Source organism: Caretta caretta, chromosome 6 (assembly GCF_965140235.1).
Source record: "Caretta caretta isolate rCarCar2 chromosome 6, rCarCar1.hap1, whole genome shotgun sequence".
Taxonomy (NCBI): domain Eukaryota; kingdom Metazoa; phylum Chordata; order Testudines; family Cheloniidae; genus Caretta; species Caretta caretta.
This window is the reverse complement of record NC_134211.1, coordinates 116,930,001-116,950,178: the sequence shown is the minus strand read 5'-3', so window position 1 is coordinate 116,950,178 and position 20,178 is coordinate 116,930,001. Positions and strand designations below refer to the sequence as shown.

General features: G+C 44.0%; 1 protein-coding gene across 10 annotated transcripts in view; it reads left to right on the top strand.

Moving 5' to 3' along the window:
- Positions 1-20,178, top strand: part of SYNE2 (spectrin repeat containing nuclear envelope protein 2) — a 261,703-nt gene that overhangs the window by 131,084 nt on the left and 110,441 nt on the right. For 9 of the 10 annotated variants that reach the window (XM_075129940.1, XM_075129946.1, XM_075129941.1 and 6 more), the window contains exons 62-65: positions 2,037-2,162; positions 14,288-14,485; positions 15,800-15,874; positions 19,437-19,553. In XM_075129940.1, the coding sequence (XP_074986041.1) occupies positions 2,037-2,162; positions 14,288-14,485; positions 15,800-15,874; positions 19,437-19,553 (516 nt within the window). Of the gene's footprint in view, positions 1-2,036; positions 2,163-14,287; positions 14,486-15,799; positions 15,875-18,712; positions 18,833-19,436; positions 19,554-20,178 lie in introns of all 10 variants that reach the window. The other variant, XM_075129948.1, reaches the window with a different exon arrangement.

Genomic DNA, 20,178 nt, shown 5'->3' with positions numbered 1-20,178 from the left:
GAAGATTAAGAATGGCACAAGGCCTCCACAAAACTGTTGGGGGAGTCAACACTATTCTCTGAGAAATACATAGGCCTGCCAAGCTTGGGACTTGCATAGTGTTTGGGCAAGTGTGGCAGAGAGAGGCTGGACTCAGTATCCAGAGCATTCATATTCAAATTTTGGTCTAAGAAATCTGAAAAGATGCTTCCCCAGCAGCCATGTTAAGGTGCACCTTATTGTTTTTAAACTGACGTGCTAACAGCCAGTAAATAAGGGCTAGTCTACACTAGAAGCACTACAGCGGCGCAGTTGCACAGATGCAGCTGTGTCGCAGAAGCACATCTGCTGAAGATGCTCTATGCCTATGGGGGAGAGCTGTCCTGTCAGCATAATAAAACCACCTCCGTGGGAGGCGGTAGCTATGTGGGCGGGAGAAGCTCTCCCACTGACATAGCGCTGTCCACACCGGCACTTAGGTCAGCGTAATGTACGTTGCTCAGGGGGTTGACTTATTCACACCCCTGAGCAGCATAAATTATACCAACATAACATGTTGTGTAGACAAGCCCTAAGTCTTCTAGCGCCTCAGCTTTAAAGCATATTCTAGGTTTCCCAGTGAAAATGAGCATTTTGGTAGAACTATTATTTTCATTCATTTTTTCCTATACCTTTCTCTTTTCATTTTCTTGTTGTGTCAGACTTAGTCATCAAAGCCACACCCTCCCGTCTTCTATTCTAATTTAAAAACAACCCTTGCCTCCCACCCCCAAAAGCCAAAATTATTTACCCCTTTCCTTTAAAGTCCATACATAAGAGAGAGAAATAGAATAGAACCAAACTAATTTGCAGTAAGAAGTGGGTGAACTTTGCAGACGAACAAATGAATGAACGAAGAGAAAACACAAAAAATGAATTAAAACAAATTCATAGATATAAATAAATAAATGTATATTGCAGAATGTATACTCTGTTCTGACAGTTGTGGTCTGTGCAATAGCAAATATTGTTTGTGGTTTCTACACTAGCAAAATAGTATATTTAGTAAGAGTAATGTTCTGTTAGTAATACTGTATGAGAAATCACTACAGCTCTTTGTTGTCAAATCTTTGCTAAGTACTGAGGTGAGACTGCCGTTTGTGTGTAAAAAATGAACTGTGTAGGTTAATGAGATTCTGCTGTCATTATCAACCAGAAAAAATGCTGCATTTTGCCGCGTATTTCTGCTGTGCTGCAGGTTTTCCTACAAGTCCATGCAAGCTCCTTCTCCCAACATGACTCATAATATTGCTGATTACATCAGTAATATTCAAACTGTCAAATATTGCAGATAGTGTTGTTGTTGTTGCTAAGTTGATCCCAAGATATCAGAGAGACAGGTGGGTGAGTTAATATCTTTTATTGGAACAACTTTTGTTGGTGAGAGAGACAAGCTTTCAAACTTACGTAGCACTCACCCACCTTGGTTCTCACATATTGTAGATAGAATTTACCCTTTGACCTTCACCTCTGACCTTTGTTGCACAGCATGATTTATTTTTGCTAGTTGCAGGCCTACCCTGCAACAATGAACTAAACTGTGCCAATAAAAAGTAGGAAGGTTTTCTCATAAGGTATCATGAAACCAACAAAAAGGCAAAATCATCCAGTTTCTCTTCAGATTCTTCTTTTTAAACAACTCTACTGGTGAATATGATTAAATATGTCTGTCTTCACGTTTTACAGCCAAAGGGAGCTAAATGCATACATTTATTTTGTAATAAATAGTTATAGCCAAAGCTACTTACTCTGCTCCCAGTCACAGCTATGATGCAGTATTTTTATTTTATTTTATTTTTGTGTATGAGCAAATTAATAAAGAACTTGAATACAACAGAATTCGGGAACACTGAATAAAATCAGCTCACAAATTCTTAGTTTAAACCCACTAGATATACAGATACAGGAACAAGGTTATTTGACTTTCCAGTGGTTTGAATTCATTGCAATACTGACTAGTTTGTTTCTGTATTCTGCTAATCAATTGAAAATGGCTAATGAAAATTATCCTTTTACAGTCAATCGTAAAAGAGACCGATGAATGTGAACAAGAAATTGAAAAGTTGAAGCAGTTCTTAAAGAACCAGCTGGGTGAACTGTCATATGAAAAACCTTCGTTTCCTCAGACTGCTTCCTGTCCAGAGGTGAGTTTCATTGTTTTCATTTTTTCTCTGACCTGTAGTGTATTCCTCTGTGACCTGGACTCGCGTCTAGTTCTGCTACTGTATGCTAATGTGGGGGTAAACAGCAACACTTATTTCTTTTCCTCCCAATCATTTCCCGATGTGTGAAGGCTAAAATAAGTAGGCAGATAGATTTCAACGCAGTATACATGACTGTTCATGCATAAGATGACATGTACCAACTAGCATTACACTGTTGTACCTTTAGTTTGTCAGTTAGGTATGTATTTTAAGATATATTTATCAGATCTCATGAGCTAGGCATTATCAAACACAGCCAGTATGTGGATGTCAGACCGCCGAAGGACATGCCGAGGGATGGAGGAAGTGGCGTTGGTGAGTCGGTAGGCAGCACTTGTCTTGAGTCCATGGTGCTCCAATACCCCGCCATGGTATTAGGAAGCAGCGTGTGCTGCTGTAGGCAGTTTTTAAGATGAGACATATAAGCAAAGTCCAGATCACTTGTGCGTATTGATGATGCAGTGGCACTTTCTGCAAGAATTGGGGTATTAGCCCCAGTGTCATGATATCACAGGATTGGTCTCCCACAGTGCCCCTTTGGGATATGACTGGGCCCTTGTCAAGGTTCCTCCCCCACTCTGAACTCTAGGGGACAGATGTGGGGACCTGCATGAAAAACCTCCTAAGCTTATCTTTACCAGCTTAGGTCAAAACTTCCCCAAGGTACAAAATATTACACCCGTTATCCTTGGAATGGCCGCTACCACCACCAAACAATTACTGGTTACTGGGGAAGAGCTGTTTGGACGCGTCTGTCCCCCCAAAATACTTCCCAAACCCTTGCACCCCACTTCCTGGACAAGGTTTGGTAAAAAGCCTCACCAATTTGCCTAGGTGACTACAGACCCAGACCCTTGGATCTTAAGAACAATGAACAATCCTCCCAACACTTGCACCCCCCCTTTCCTGGGAAATGTTGGATAAAAAGCCTCACCAATTTGCATAGGTGACCACAGACCCAAACCCTTGGATCTGAGAACAATGAAAAAGCATTCAGTTTTTTACAAGAAGACTTTTAATAAAAATAGCAGTAAATAGAAATAAAGAAATACCCCCTGTAAAATCAGGATGGTAGATATCTTACAGGGTAATTAGATTCAAAAACATAGAGAACCCCTCTAGGCAAAACCTTAAGTTACAAAAAAGATACACAGACAGAAATAGTTATTCTATTCAGCACAATTCTTTTCTCAGCCATTTAAAGAAATCATAATCTAACACATACCTAGCTAGATTACTTACTAAAAGTTCTAAGACTCCATTCCTGTTCTGTCTCTGGCAAGAGCAGCACACAGAGAGAGACAGACCCTTTTCCTCTCCCTCCTCCCAGCTTTTGAAAGTATCTTGTCTCCTCATTGGTCATTTTGGTCAGGTGCCAGCGAGGTTACCTTTAGCTTCTTAACCCTTTACAGGTGAGAGGAGCTTTCCCCTGGCCAGGAGGGATTTCAAAGGGTTTTACCCTTCCCTTTATATTTATGACACGCCCCCCAAATCTCAGCTAGGGTGAAACACTGGCTGGGATTTCTTCCTGGAGCTCTAGGAAAAACAGAGTTAATAAGACACATGCATCTCTAAACATACTACCAAGTACATAAAGACTAACAATATTTTCCACATCTCAAGGACGATTTTAACCAGTTGATTCTGGGAAACTTTCACGGGAGAGTGCATCAGCCACTTTGTTAGAAGCTCCTGAGATGTGTTGGACGTCGAAATCAAAATCTTGGAGAGCTAAACTCCACCGAAGAAGTTTTTTGTTAGTTTCCTTGACGGTGTGAAGCCACTTCAGTGCAGCATGGTCGGTTTGCAGGTGGAAACGCCGTCCCCAAACATATGGGCGTAGCTTTTCCAGAGCGTAGACAATGGCGTAACATTCTTTTTCAGTGACTGACCAGTTGCTTTCCCTCTCAGACAGTTTTTTGCTGAGAAACACTACAGGGTGGAATTCTTGATCAGGTCCTTTCTGCATTAAAACTGCTCCCACACCACGCTCGGACGCATCTGTGGTTACAAGGAACGGTTTGTCAAAGTCTGGGGCCCTTAGTACAGGGTCAGACATGAGTGTCGCTTTAAGCTTGTTAAAGGCCTTCTGACACTTTCCGGTCCACTGAACAGCATTTGGCTGTTTCTTTTTGGTTAGGTCTGTCAGTGGGGCAGCGATTTGGCTGTAGTGCGGTACAAATCGTCTGTAATAACCGGCCAAGCCTAAGAAGGATTGAACCTGTTTCTTTGACTTTGGGACAGGCCACTTTTGGATAGCATCCACTTTGGCCTGTAGGGGGCTGATAGTTCCTTGACCCACCTGGTGTCCAAGGTAAGTCACTCTGTTTAGGCCTATTTGACACTTCTTAGCCTTAACAGTTAGTCCTGCCTCCCTTATGCGCTCAAGGACTTTTTGTAGATGTTCCAGGTGGTCTGCCCAGGAATCCGAAAATATGGCCACGTCGTCAAGGTAGGCGACTGCATATTCTCCTAATCCCGCTAGGAGACCATCTACAAGTCTTTGGAAAGTGGCGGGTGCATTTCGCAGCCCGAAAGGGAGTACATTAAATTCATACAGCCCGAGATGTGTGATGAAGGCTGACCTTTCCTTGGCAGATTCATCTAGCGGTACCTGCCAGTACCCCTTGGTTAAGTCCAAGGTAGAGATGAACTGGGCCCGTCCCAGTTTCTCTAATAGTTCATCTGTGCGTGGCATTGGATAGTTGTCTGGGCGAGTTACAGCATTTAGCTTACGGTAGTCCACGCAAAAACGTATTTCCCCATCTGGTTTGGGAACTAGAACCACTGGAGATGCCCATGCACTTTCAGAGGGGCGGATTACCCCCATCTGTAACATATCCTGGATCTCCCGTTCTATAGCAGTTTTAGCTTGAGGAGACACCCGGTAAGGTTGGACCCTAATTGGGTGAGCATTACCTGTGTCAATGGAGTGGTATGCCCGTTCAGTCAGTCCTGGGGTGGCTGAGAACGTTGGCGCGTAGCTAGTGCACAGCTCCTGGATCTGCTGTCGCTGCATACGCCCAAGGGTCATGGAGAGGTTCACCTCTTCCACACCACCACCACATTTCCCTTCGTAGTAGACACCTTCAGGCCACTCAGCGTCGTCTCCTCCCTGGGCTGTAAACTGACAAACCTTTAATTCTCTGGAATAAAAGGGCTTTAGAGAATTAATATGGTACACCTTAGGCTTCCGGTTGGAGGTGGGGAATGCTATGAGATAATTAACAGCTCCCAGGCGCTCCTGGACCGTGAATGGCCCTTCCCACGATGCTTCCATTTTATGGGCCTGGAGCGCCTTTAAGACCATGACCTGGTCTCCTACTTTGAAGGAACGCTCTCTGGCATGTTTATCATACCAGGCTTTTTGCTCTTTTTGAGCATCCTGTAAGTTTTCTCTAGCAAGGGCTAAAGAGGTTCGGAGGGTGTTTTGTAGGTTGGTTACAAAGTCCAGAATGTTAGTTCCTGGAGAAGGTGTAAATCCCTCCCATTGCTGCTTCACCAACTGCAATGGCCCCTTAACCTCACGGCCATATACAAGTTCAAATGGGGAAAACCCTAAACTGGGATGTGGTACAGCTCTGTAGGCAAAGAGCAACTGCTGCAACACTAGGTCCCAATCATTGGAGTGCTCATTTACAAATTTACGTATCATGGCCCCCAAAGTTCCATTAAACTTCTCCACCATGCCATTTGTTTGATGGTGGTAAGGAGTGGCAACCAAGTGATTTACCCCATGAGCTTCCCAAAGGTTTTTCATAGTTCCTGCCAGGAAATTAGTCCCTGCATCTGTGAGGATGTCGGAGGGCCAACCTACCCTGGCAAAAATGTCTGCTAGTGCCTGGCACACACCTTTAGCCCTGGTGTTGCTTAGAGCTACTGCTTCTGGCCATCGGGTGGCAAAATCCATGAAAGTCAGTATGTACTGCTTTCCTCTGGGTGTCTTTTTCGGAAAAGGACCCAGAATATCCACAGCTACTCGCTGAAATGGAACTTCAATGATGGGGAGGGGTTGTAGAGGGGCTTTGACCTGGTCTTGGGGTTTTCCCACTCTTTGGCACACCTCACAAGACTGGACATAGGTAGAAACATCCTTGCCCATTCCCTCCCAGTGGAATGACCCCCCCAAACGGTCTTTGGTCCTGTTCACCCCAGCATGGCCACTAGGGTGATCATGGGCTAAGCTCAAGAGCTTGGCCCGGTATTTAGTTGGAACTACCAACTGTCTCTGAGGATGCCAGTCTTCCTGGTGTCCACCAGAAAGAGTTTCCTTGTATAAAAGTCCTCTTTCTATAACAAACCTGGATCGATTAGAAGAGCTGAGAGGCGGTGGGTTGCTCCGTGCCGCCGTCCAAGCTCTCTGGAGGCTTTCATCTGCTTCCTGTTCGGTCTGGAACTGTTCCCTTGATGCTGGAGACATCAGTTCCTCATGGGATTGTGGACCTAGGCTTGGTCCCTCTGGAAGTGATATAGGGGATGGAGCTGTTTCTGTTGACTGTGAACCGCTCTCCGCTGGTGCACTATGTTGGGATTCAGGCTCCGGCTGAGCCTCTTGGGTCGGGTTATCGGCTGCTGCCAGTTCAGGTTCGGTGGGGCCCTCTGGTGTTGAGGTTGCAAGTACTGGATTCAGTGCTGACACGGGGTCTGGTGTTGGTTGTTCGGCTGGTTCCGGTTCTAGGACTGGTTCCGTCTGGGTCTCTGGGACTGGATCCACTACTGCTGTTGCAGACATTGGCCTGGGGTCCAGGTCCATCACCTCTGACCGGGTCCTGATAGAAGTTTCCGGAACAGAGCTAGGCCTCACGGCTTGTTTAGCCTGGCTGCGGGTGACCGTTCCCACCCTCTTGGCCTGTTTCACATGATTGGCCAAGTCTTCCCCCAACAGCATGGGGATGGGATAATCATCATAGACTGCAAAAGTCCACATTCCTGACCAGCCCTTGTACTGGACAGGCAACTTGGCTGTAGGCAAATTGAAAGAGTTGGACTTGAAGGGTTGAATCGTCACTTGGATCTCTGGGTTGATTAAATTGGGGTCCACTAAGGAAGCATGGATAGCTGACACTTGTGCTCCGGTGTCCCTCCACGCGGTGACCTTCTTCCCGCCCACACTCACAGTTTCCCTCCGCTCCAAGGGTATCTGGGAGGTATCTGGGCCTGTGGACCTCTGGTGTGATTCCGGTGCAATGAACTGTAATCTGTTGGGGTTCTTGGGGCAGTTGGCCTTTACATGCCCCAGCTCGTTACACTTAAAACATCGTCCAGCTGACGGGTCACTGGGGCGAGGAGGGTTGCTGGAGAACGGGGTGGTGGGACGATAAGGGGTCTGGAGGGTTCTTTGGGAGGTAGGTGGGGCTTTGGGCGGCCCCCGGTAATAGGGTGTGGTCTGGGGTGGTCCCTTCTGGTCTCCGCTCCAACTGCGACCAGTTTTCTTCTTCTCTGCCACCTCCACCCATCTGGCTCCAATCTCTCCTGCCTCAATTACAGTTTTGGGTTTCCCATCTAGGATGTATCTTTCTATTTCCTCAGGAACACCCTCTAAGAATTGTTCCATTTGCATTAGGAAGGGCAAATTTACTGGAGATTCAACACTTGCTCCTGATATCCAGGCATCCCAATGTTTCACAATGTGGTAGGCATGTCGGGTAAATGACATGTCTGGTTTCCACCTTAGGGCTCTGAACCTCCGACGAGACTGCTCGGGTGTTATCCCCATTCTGACTCTCGCCTTGGATTTAAACAGTTCATACTTGTTCATGTGTTCTTTAGGCATTTCAGCTGCCACCTCAGCTAAGGGTCCACTGAGCTGTGGCCTCAGCTCTGCCATGTATTGGTCAGTAGAGATGTTGTACCCAAGGCAGGCCCTTTCAAAGTTTTCTAAGAAGGCCTCAGTATCATCACCTGCCTTGTAGGTGGGGAACTTTCTGGGATGGGAAGTGGTACCTGGAGAAGGATTGCTAGGGTTTGTTGGTATATTCTGCTGGGCCTTTATCCTCTCCACCACCTCCACATGCTTCCTCTCTTTTTCCTTCTCCTCCTCCACATGCTTCCTCTCTTTTTCCTTCTCCTCCTCCACATGCTTCCTTGCCTCCATTTCCCTCTTGTGGGCAGCCTCCTGTACCTCCTTCTCCAGCCGCATGAGTTCTATCTGTCTTTCATGTTCCCTTTGTCTTTCCTCAGCCTGAAATTTGGCTAATTCCAGCTGTAGTTGAGCTGAGGATTTGGTCATTCTAACCTCTCTGTTTTTAACTAACTTTACACCTGAGGTTTAGAAATAAACAAACAAAACTTGGCTGTAAAATTTTGCTGTGCTGCAATAGAATACCTATTCTCTGATAGTGATTGTCAGCCTACAGAAAAAGACAATTCCCTTGTCTCTGCTCTGGGCCCAAATTAAAGCAAAAAACCTCCAACTGCTTGGAAACCTGCTTACCCAGCCCAAAGAAAAAGCAAATGGGTAGAACACACACCCCCTATTTACTTTTAGGAAGAAAAGAAAAAAAAAACCTCTGGGATGGAAGACTGTGAATTTCCCTGCAGGAGTTAAGTACCCTGCCTCCAGGCAAAGAAAACCTGCAATTCACAAAATAATCCCCTTTTGTCTCTGCTTGGCCACAAAGCAGAGAGAAACCAAGCTGCTTTCAGTTTCAAAGCTGCTTTCTGGACTTTCTTTCGAAAGAAAAAAAAATTTCCTTTTTAAAATCTGTATTTCTAGTTCAAAAAATCTCAACTGGATCTCAAATGATTTCAGGTTAATCCCACCACTGTGCCACCATGTCAAGGTTCCTCCCCCACTCTGAACTCTAGGGTACAGATGTGGGGACCTGCATGAAAAACCTCCTAAGCTTATCTTTACCAGCTTAGGTCAAAACTTCCCCAAGGTACAAAATATTACACCCGTTATCCTTGGAATGGCCGCTACCACCACCAGACAATTACTGGTTACTGGGGAAGAGCTGTTTGGACGCGTCTGTCCCCCCAAAATACTTCCCAAACCCTTGCACCCCACTTCCTGGACAAGGTTTGGTAAAAAGCCTCACCAATTTGCCTAGGTGACTACAGACCCAGACCCTTGGATCTTAAGAACAATGAACAATCCTCCCAACACTTGCACCCCCCCTTTCCTGGGAAATGTTGGATAAAAAGCCTCACCAATTTGCATAGGTGACCACAGACCCAAACCCTTGGATCTGAGAACAATGAAAAAGCATTCAGTTTTTTACAAGAAGACTTTTAATAAAAATAGCAGTAAATAGAAATAAAGAAATCCCCCCTGTAAAATCAGGATGGTAGATATCTTACAGGGTAATTAGATTCAAAAACATAGAGAACCCCTCTAGGCAAAACCTTAAGTTACAAAAAAGATACACAGACAGAAATAGTTATTCTATTCAGCACAATTCTTTTCTCAGCCATTTAAAGAAATCATAATCTAACACATACCTAGCTAGATTACTTACTAAAAGTTCTAAGACTCCATTCCTGTTCTGTCTCTGGCAAGAGCAGCACACAGAGAGAGACAGACCCTTTTCCTCTCCCTCCTCCCAGCTTTTGAAAGTATCTTGTCTCCTCATTGGTCATTTTGGTCAGGTGCCAGCGAGGTTACCTTTAGCTTCTTAACCCTTTACAGGTGAGAGGAGCTTTCCCCTGGCCAGGAGGGATTTCAAAGGGTTTTACCCTTCCCTTTATATTTATGACAGCCCTGAACTCACCTAACCTGTGGTCCAGCGTTAGCATGGCACCAGCTGTGGGAGACTCAGCCCTCTAACTCAGTCCTGCGGGAGTCTACTTCTTCCTGGGCTGTCAAAGGTCCAAAGGGAAAAGAAGCACAAATTAACTAACACAAGCCCTGAACTGGCCTCCTTTCCTTCTGGAACCCTCTGGGAGGCTGTAGTCCTGTTCAGCACTGACAGGCAAGTCACTGGTAAAAGTCCCAAAGTAACTGTTCTGCATCAGGCCCACTTTCCCCTGAGGGGGCTCCAATAGGTAGCAGTGATTCAAGCAGTACCTGCTCTCAGCAGAGCTTTCTTCAGGAGCTGAGGACCGAAAATCTGTTCCTTCCAGGTCTTCCACCAGCTGAGCCGGGCTTCTTCCTCTCCTTCAAGCCTGAATCTCCTTGCAATTGTGGCAGGACAGGCCTGATTGGGTGCAAAGCAGTTCAGTAACCAATACCTGGCCTGCGTGGGGTTTGTACACCCCATCACACATGGCTGTATGCCATCTTGGTTAATAATATTTTATTTAAGTAAATTCTCCCTGCTCATGCAGTTAGTTTCTAGTTTCCCCTTCCTATCCTAAACTGTTGTTCTGTGGCTTCATTAGCTGTTAAACACCCCAGAGGTGGTGGCTTTTTGTAATGGATCAAGTGATTATATAGTGGGCAAACATTTTTTTTAAAAAAAGGCATAAAGGCAACATTAAGGTGTCAAATACAAACCTGCAAAAGTCAGGAAATGGCCAAGTCATACAAGTATAATAATTATTTATAAAGTGCCTCTGAAGTGTTTGGCCTGCTGCATATAGTCATGATAACATTAAGACGCCTACATTGTACATGTATAGGGCCCTACCAAATTCACGGTCCATTTTGGTCAATTTCACTGTCATAGGATTTTAAAAATCATAAATTTCATGATTTCAGCTATTTAAATCTGAAATTTCACAGTGTTGTAATTGTAGGGATCCTGACCCAAAAAGGAGTTGTGGGGGGGTTGCAAGGTTATTGTAGGGGCTTGTGGTACTGCTACCCTTACTTCTGCCTTCAGAGCTGAGCAGCTGGAGAGCGGTGGTTGCTGGCTGGAAGCCCACCTCTGAAGGGAGCAGCACAAAAGTCAGGGTGGCAATACCATACCTTGCCATACTTACTTCTGCGCTGCTGCTGGCAGGGTGCTGCCTTCAGAGCTGGGCGCCCAACCAACAGCTACTACTCTCCGGCTGCCCAGCTCTGAAGTCATCACAGAAATAAGGGTGGCAATTCCATGACCCCCCTAAAATAACCTTGCGACCCCCCTGCAACTTCCTTTTGGGTCAGGCCCTCCAATTTGAGAAACGCTGGTCTCCCCTGTGAAATCGGTGGGAGAACAGATTTCATGGCTGTGAATTTGGTAGGGCCCTATACATGTATAATACATACGATTGCTAGTTAAACTTTTAAATGTATAGCTAGAGTTTTGTTCAATAGATTAATTCACCATACGTTCAATGTTAATCCTGATTGTGAATCATTTCCTGACTCTTGTGTGGGTTAAATTAGGAACCTAAATGTTGCCTCTTAATATAGATATTTGCATTTAATTTTCTTGTCCTTTTTTAAAAGAAAAAAATCACCTGCTTAGTGATGTTAGTATTTCACTGAGTGAAGTAGCCTTTGACTTTCACACCTCACTGAAGGCTTTGGAGTGGGGAAGTGGTGAGTTTACATCTCACTAGAGTGATTGGAGGAGGAGTGAGCACACCACTTTGATGTTACTCTTGCTTGTCTCAAGACAGTTTCCCGGCTATATATATTAGCAGAGCAGTTGCATGCGGGCTTACGCTGCAAAGTCCACCTTCGCAATGGAAAAAGATAGCAAAGTCTTTCTTTTTAACTACAACTTAGTGCAGCACATTGCCAAATACAGGCAGTATTTCATGCTGATGACTTTCTCCTGTCCCTGATAGGGAGGCAGTTACTGGAGGGGTTTGCTGCATGTGTTTCAATGTGTCAGGAAAGGTGTATTTATCTCAGCAGCACTCTATCCCTCTCAGACAGAGCCAAAGAAAATTCTTCCCGCCCCTCATTAATGTCCCCTACGTGAGGGTGGGCTGAAATCATATCAGATGCCTACTGAGGCCTTCTATGCAAAGGCCTTGCCTATGTTCAGAAAATCTGTCAATGTCGTTCAGCATCAATACAGTTCCGCTGGTGCTTTGAACAGCAGAAGCTGTAGTGGAGACAGGGCCTATGTAGTTTTACATGTGTCATCTAACCTGGGTTAGTTATTTGCTTTGCTTTATTGATGCTCTGGGTGAGCAGCCTCTGGAAATGAGGCTGATGCTGTTATTTCAGGCCATCACATCAAGGCCAGCTGTCATGGTTGCACTACTATCTACAGGCATTGATCTGGGTGTGCAGCCGCTTTTCCCCTGCTGAGCTCTGCGAACACGAGCGCCTTGTAGCATGCAGTGCTGCCGCACACATCGTCAACAGTGAAGAGGAGAGAGCACCAAGGACATCCCTGCTCCTGTCTCTTGCCCTTCGTTGGCTGGCTTAGAGACCCTAGGGATAGGGATGGGGCAGCAGATAGAGAGAGTATTGAGTGGAAACTGGAGAATTATGGGAATGTCCAGTGTGAAGCAAGAGTCAGTGGGACACTCAGTCCCACTGTTAACACCACATGTGGGAGACACAGGGCAGCTCTACTAAACAGACAGTTGATGACATGGAAGATAAAAATCTCTTCCTAGGTGTCACGCTGTCTGTAGTGACTCATGACCAAGAGTGCCAACCTCAACTCAGGCTGTCAAAAGCAGGATGGACACCCCAAACTAGTGGTACATTTTACAGTTAGATTTTACCAACCCAGTAACAAATGTGAGCTCCTAGAGCACTGTAGTCGTCTTACCATGGAGTCACAGACAGTCCTCCTGGGCTCTCCAGTCTATCTTGCCACCCAGGCAAGCTGGACTTAGTGATAATTGGTCACCTATACCAAAGATAAAAAAATATTCAGGTTACTTCTAGTCCCAAGGGACCAGTCAAATACCTCAGCTCAATTTGTATCTCAGATCTCATACCAAATACTATGCTTGTAGCCAGTCCTGTAATTAACTAAAGGTTTATTAACTAGGAAAAACAAACAAGAGAGAGTTATTTACAGGTTAAAGCAAACAAACATACACACACAAATGAGGTACCATCTGAAGTTCCTAAATATGACAGAGATGTAATAATCTGTCACTTCAAAATGTCTTTCAGGGTGGACCCAGGGTTAACCCCTGGGGATCTCTGCCTTAGTTTAGTATGCCTGGCCCCGTGAGAGTTCAGACAACAAAGAGATGAACAATTTTCTCGTGAATCTGTTTTATCTTTTACATTTAGCCTTCCAGTCCGTGAGACAAGCTCCCTTGCACGTAGCATTTCTAAGTCTGATAGGGCCATTCACTAATCCTTTTGTGTTGTGATGCTCCTTAATGGCTTGTTGAATCTTGATAGGCCTCCTGAATGGGCACAGGGGACAATTCCCATGTGTGGGTTCACAAGTACAGAGAAAACATTTTCAAAGTTATAAAGCAAAACGTACATATTTCCTTATAACATGGACTACAGACATTACAAGTGAGATTAATGAGTGCAGCAATTTACAAGCACTTCATAGAGTCTAAACATTAATACATTCTTATAAGACTAATACCTATTTTGAACAAAACTAACATACAGATGAGCTGGTTTGGTTTCCAGCTGTGAGTTTGTTGGTGCTCAGCTGATGCTTACAGACGTGGCAAGAGCTGGCACCTAGTCTGCCAGCGTCACACTAGGGTCTGTTTTTCCTTGTTTTTCGGTGTCTTTAATAAAGATGATGCAGCCCTGAGCTACCCACTAGTTGATTTCTCCCTCATAAATTCTTCTGTCTCCCTTTCCTCTCATTTCTGATAGAAAAGCCTCTTTTATAGTTATTTTGCAGAGAAGTTTGTGGGAAGCACCATCAACTGACCTGACTAGCTGAGTAATGCAACCCAGTTTCATTCCCTCTGTCCTGGGGAGGAGTATCTCCAGGACTTCCACTCCCATGGCCCCACTAGTGAGAATCCAGATCAGTGTTAATTACCAAGCCTTCACATTCCCTGTAAGGCCACAGCTGGCTCTGTATGCAGCTGGTAGGCTATGTGCTTTGTTCTGAGCCTGCTGCCTCTGAGTTAGTGCTTACCTAAACAACTCCTGCTGTGACAATGGGGCAATTGCCCCAGTGCAAAAAAGAAGGCCAAAGAGCTGGGATCCCCTCTCACAGTAAGATGCCGTTATTATTTATTATATCATCACTTTTTTAACAACGAAAGTGTAAGTTACAAGCCTTGTTGCTCCTCAGGGGGAAATGGAAGACATAAAAGAACAGATCATAAAACTGTGCCAGAAAAAAGAAGACATCCTTAGGGGTATGAAGAGTTCAATGCTGGAACTTCACCAGCACTTACAGCAAGAACAATCTGAATCAGAGGATGAACTTTCTGTGCCTCTGTCACCCGAGGAAACTGGCTTGGTTGGAAAAGATGCCTCTGAACGGCAGGTAGGTAGAACACCATGCTATCCCTTTAAATGGCCCTAACAAAAAATGGTTAGATGCACAATATGGGGGCCCTTTTGGGTTATTTTTCAACATGTGGAAAACCAGTGTGAGATTGCTTGAAATTAAAAAATGCAAAATCATAGAATCATAGAATATCAGGGTTCGAAGGGACCTCAGGATGTCATCTTGTCCAACCCCCTGCTCAAAGCCTGACCGTAAAAACCTCAAAGGAAGGAGATTCCACCACCTCTCTAGGTAACGCATTCCAGTGCTTTACCACCCAACTAGTGAAAAAGTTTTTCCTAATATCCAACCTAAACCTCCCCCACTGCAACTTGAGACCATTACTCCTTGTTCTGTCATCTGCTACCACTGAGAACAGTCTAGATCCATCCTCTTTGGAACCCCCTTTCAGGTAGTTGAAAGCAGCTATCAAATCCCCCCTCATTCTTCTCTTCTGCAGACTAAACAATCCCAGTTCCCTAAGCCTCTCCTTATAAGTCATGTGTTCCAGTCCCCTAATCATTTTTGTTGCCCTCTGCTGGACGCTTTCCAATTTTTCCACATCGTTCTTGTAGTGTGGGGCCCAAAACTGGACACAGTACTCCAGATGAGGCCTCACCAATGTCGAATATAGGGAAACAATCATGTCCCTCGATCTGCTGACAATGCCCCTACTTATACAGCCCAAAATGCCATTGGCCTTCTTGGCAACAAGGGCACACTGTTGACTCATATCCAGCTTCTCGTCCACTGTAACCCCGAGGTCCTTTTCTGCAGAACTGCTGCCGAGCCATTTGGTCCCTAGTCTGTAGTGGTGCATGGGATTCTTCTGTCCTAAGTGCAGGACTCTGCACTTGTCCTAGTTGAACCTCATCAGATTCTTTTGGCCCAATCCTCTAATTTGTCTAGGTCCCTCTGTATCCTATCCCTACCCTCCAGCGTATCTACCTCTCCTCCCAGTTGAGTGTCATCTGCAAACTTGCTGAGGGTGCAATCCACGCCAATGCTGGATCTGTAATTTACACTGTAAGGAATTGTTTAAAGATTTTCAGTAAATTGTTTGAATGGAACAGAATGATAGCTACCTCAATTTTAGACATGACTTTCAAAGCTGAAAAATAAGTTAAAGGATCTGATTTTTGAGGTTGCTTAGAACCTGCAGCTTTTGATTACTTTAAATGGAGATGCAGGTGCTCAGCATTTCTCAAAATTAGGTGCAAAATGATAACTATGTTTAGCAAAAGGGCAGAAAAAAGAGGCAATTTTTGGAGCTAAGAGTAACTGGACTCTATCTCTGTATGTACATTGTAGCTGAAAAAGAAAGGATCAATGTCTCTCCTGCCATCTTTAGTTGAAGAAACAGAAGACAGTTCATTCCACAGTGAAGTAAGTATAATGGAGACTTTGGTGGAAATAAGATTTATTATAGAATAAATCATGAAAAATGTATGTGTAAATGTAAACATTTGTAGAATAAATTGCAGCATCCCTAGTAGGGGATATTTTAAAATTAATTTAAAATCTGAGAGACAGAAATAAAATATTAGTACATATATTAGAGTCAGATCCTATCATCCTTACTTTGTGTGGTACTTCATTCTGTGAATATGACATTGATTGGACCGCTTACAGAATAAGGCTACTCAGTGGGAGTGCGGGTGGTCCTAAAGTAGCAGCATCAGTGCCTGTGGCCTTTTACAAAACACAGCGTAGGGCATCCCCTTCCCTAAGGAGCTTAGAATCTAAGAGAAATAAAATAAACATAGACAAGATACAAGGCATGGGATTAAATAAAGAAGGGTGTGGCAAGATTATTGGTGGTGAAAATAAAGTGGAAAGGCTTCCTGGGAGAAATGGGCAGTGAGGGGGGATTTTTAGGAGAGAGGGGGCACTTAATGGGCATGAACTGGGAAACTCTCTTTCAAACATAGAGGGCAACACAAAAGTAGGTGTGGAGGAGAAGGCAGTAAAGAGAGGTTTAAAGCTGTGTATGGAATGAGAGGGTGAGTAGGAGGAAATGAGAGCAGAGTTGCAGATAGGGATTGGGTTAGGTAGGGCAATGATACTCATACCTCAGTGGTTTAGGAGCCAAATTAGCGATCAACATTACCCAAAAGAGCCCTGGTAGTATGTGAATTCATTGTTTCATTTACTGTAGTGCTAAGGACTCTGTCAAACAGTATGACAAGAAATATTTATAAAAATATAAAATATAATTCTCACAGAAAAATGACTGACCAAGTATTATTATTTTATCAACTACAATTGGTTAATAACATCGTAAAAGCATTCTGATTGGTCAATGTCTTAGATTGATTAATAATTAAATCAGACCATGTTTTAATATCATGGGCTGCAAAAAGCTGCAGGAGATGCATCAAAGATCCATTCGCAAGTCTCAGTCTGAGTATCACTAATGTCGGGCCTTGAAAGTGGGGACAAAGAGCCTGGGTTTGATGTTGTAATGTACAGGATACCAGTGAAGTGATTCAGGCAGTGGGATACATGGGACAGAAATAATTGGCGTGGCCTGAGAGAAAGATAATGACTTCAGCAATCACATGTGGATAGACTAGTTACTCTAAGTGTCCTTGCTCAAAGGCCATCATAAGTAGTCAAGCAATAAACCCTGTTTAAATGTATGAACAGCACTATCGGTTACCTTTTGACAATCATAGGGTACAATGGGCCCTTTCCTAGAGACACTATGATGCCCCTATGCTTCCCTTGGATAGAATGCTCTGGGAAGAGGCAAGAAAGAGTTCATTGCCGTATTATTATTATGCATTCAATGCAAGAAAATAAACTCCAGGGATTTGCAATAAGCTAAATACAGCCTCTTACCCCGTCGTTGTTTTTTATTTTTTATTGGCATCATAGACATATGTGACACTTCAGACAAACAAGGAAACATGGCCCCTGTTGGAAGATCTTAAAGCGTAAGGCCTCGCTCCTGCAAACACTTATGCACACGCTCAACTTTGAGCACATGAATATTCCCATTGACTCTAATCATGTGGGTAGTCTCTATGAAGTCAATGGGACTATTCATTGGAGCTGGCTGGAGATTGGAAATCCTGTTCCGTGGGAAATGCCATAATTAAAAAAAAAAATTAATTCTGAAATGGAACAAAAACAACCAAAATCTACCAGAGAATGGCAATTCCAAAATTGCCCTTTGAAAGACTCCCCCAGATGCCCAGGGCTGTGGTAGCATGCCAGGTGGGGAGCTTGGGAGCCAAGCAGCTGGGAGAGCTTGGGAGCTAACTTTCCCAGGATTTCTGGTCTGCCAACGAGTTGGGAGCTCTAGCTCCAGGTCGGTTTCTTTGCTGGGCTGCTGAGGAGCAGGGGAGCCATGGAGCTGGGAAAAAATTTCCATGTAAAATTGAAATTTTCCCGCAGAAAACTTGGATTTTGTGGAAAGTGAATTTTGCATCAGAAAATAATTTCAGTGGAAGATTCCCAACCAACTCTGCTATTTATATATAGGTAAAACACATGCAGAAGTGCTTGTGGGATTAGTGCCTAAATACCCTCTAGGACAACAGTTCATATCCTGCCCAGCTCTTAGCAGTGTCAAGGGTTACCACCATCTGATGGTCTTCAGTAGCTAATGGTAAATGAACTGTGATCTCAGTCATTTTTTAGGTGTATCAGCATCTCAAAAATCATACCAGTTTGTACAAAGTGGCATCTTTGTTGGCTGTCACAGCAGAGAGACCAAGAATTGGAAGGACATAAGCTCCGGTAGCCTTTCACATCTGGAGGAGTTCCTTTCAGGTCAACACTAAGGCACGTTGGCATGGCAGAGTGGGGGAAATGTGAACTGCTACTGCCTATGCCGTGCACGTTGGTGTGGGCAGAGAATTTCTGTTTCCAGGACTGCCGATCGAGCGCCTTTGCTGATCAGTTTCATTCGTATCAAAGTAAAAAAGACAAAGAAATACTACTTCATTGAGATAGAAAAAGTATTTAAACAACACGAGCAATTTAGAATGTTTGAGATCGGTAGAAAGGGCTGTTGGCATCTATCACCGGGAGACAGGGGAGTGGAAGTGGTATAGAAGGGCGGCTGTTGAGTTAGGATTACTGAGTAAAGAAAGAGAACGTGCATGGCAGAAATGTACCATAGGGTGGCTAATGGTTTTAGTGAATAACATTTTCTGAAGAAGCCTTTGAACTGCATGTCCTCAAGCTAATGGTGGGCTGTTGCTGTTTTCAAAGGAAAATGCAATAGCACCGACAGCTGAAAGTTTTTCACGTCCAGGGAAGGGAAATGAGAGAGACAAAGAAGAGAGCAGAGCTTCCTGGTCCTCAGGCACCCTATCAGGTGGCATTGCCCTGGTAACATTCTTCATGTTTATCTCTGCATGGGGGAATTCTTCCCTGTGTAGAGAGCCTGTACAAGGCCTATGCATTGCTTTAGTCCTCAAATCAGCACTTGAGTGGGATTTAAGGGTGCATAGGTCTTGCATGGCTCCTCCCACAGGGTTGAATTTCATCGTCTGTGAGCATCCTTTAACAGTTGCCCGCTCAGCAGGAAAACAGTTTTTGTAGGTGATGCTATCTGCCGAAAACACAAGAATGTAAATGCAAACTCAGGTTAACAGAGAGTTCACGCCTCTCCCCCCACTCCCTTGGTAAGAGATAAAATGAGACTTTTAATGGGTGTTTCCTCTACCCTCTGTGTGGAGTAACTTGTGGAGGATGTGCAGTTTCTGATGGAAAAGTGGGCAGCACCTAAGCAATCTGATCAACTAGCATCTGTTATGAGAGCTGTAGCTATTTGTCTTTCTGTATCTTTATGTCAGATGTGAGGGAACTTTCCTGCATTGGTTATTGGCCCAGAATGATGTATGGGTTGAGTGACAACTGCCTTTTGAGGCTTCTAAAGCACAACAAGGCAATGACAATAGAAATATTTCCACAGCTGCCTTTCTTTTTACAGGATGCTGATGTGTTAATAGAATCATGTGATAAACATGGCAAGGAAACATCTTTTCAAGTTCCACAGAAAGCTGGAAGCGATGAAGACTCTGCTACAGGCCTTAGTAATTGGGCAGTGGTAAGTATGTTGGTCTGAATTTGGTGACCTTTGGGCATGCTGCAAAAGACATCTGTTTGATGGGGTTTTGGAGCAGGCTGAGGGTGTTCTTCCCCCAACCATGAAACGATAAAAAGGAGCTCTTTGGGGAGTGTTTGGTTTGCTGAGTTCCTGTTTTAATGATTATTTTAATTCTGTTGGTGTTTTGTTGTAGTACTGGTTCTGTGTGAGGGCATCTAGATCCTTGCATAGGCATCTTTCATATGATCATTAATGATTGTTATTGTTATTTATTATTTAAATCAGAGCAAATACATATATTTACTCCTAGAAAATACAATTTACCAGGAAGCCAAAGTGCGTAGTTTCAGGAAGCCAATGTGCTGTCAAATATGTATGTTTCTCCTAGGGGAATTTTGCACCAAAAATTAAAAATTCTGCACACAATATTTTAAAATTCTGCAAAATTGTACATATTTTATTTGTCAAAATAACACAATATAATTATGCCAGTTTCAATTATTTTGGTAATTTATTTCAAAATACCAGGCAGCAAGTATGTCTGTAATAATATAGACAACAAAAAAGATTCAGGAAATGTTTTTTGACAAATAGATTCCTTTCTAAGTATATTAATAGAGAACTT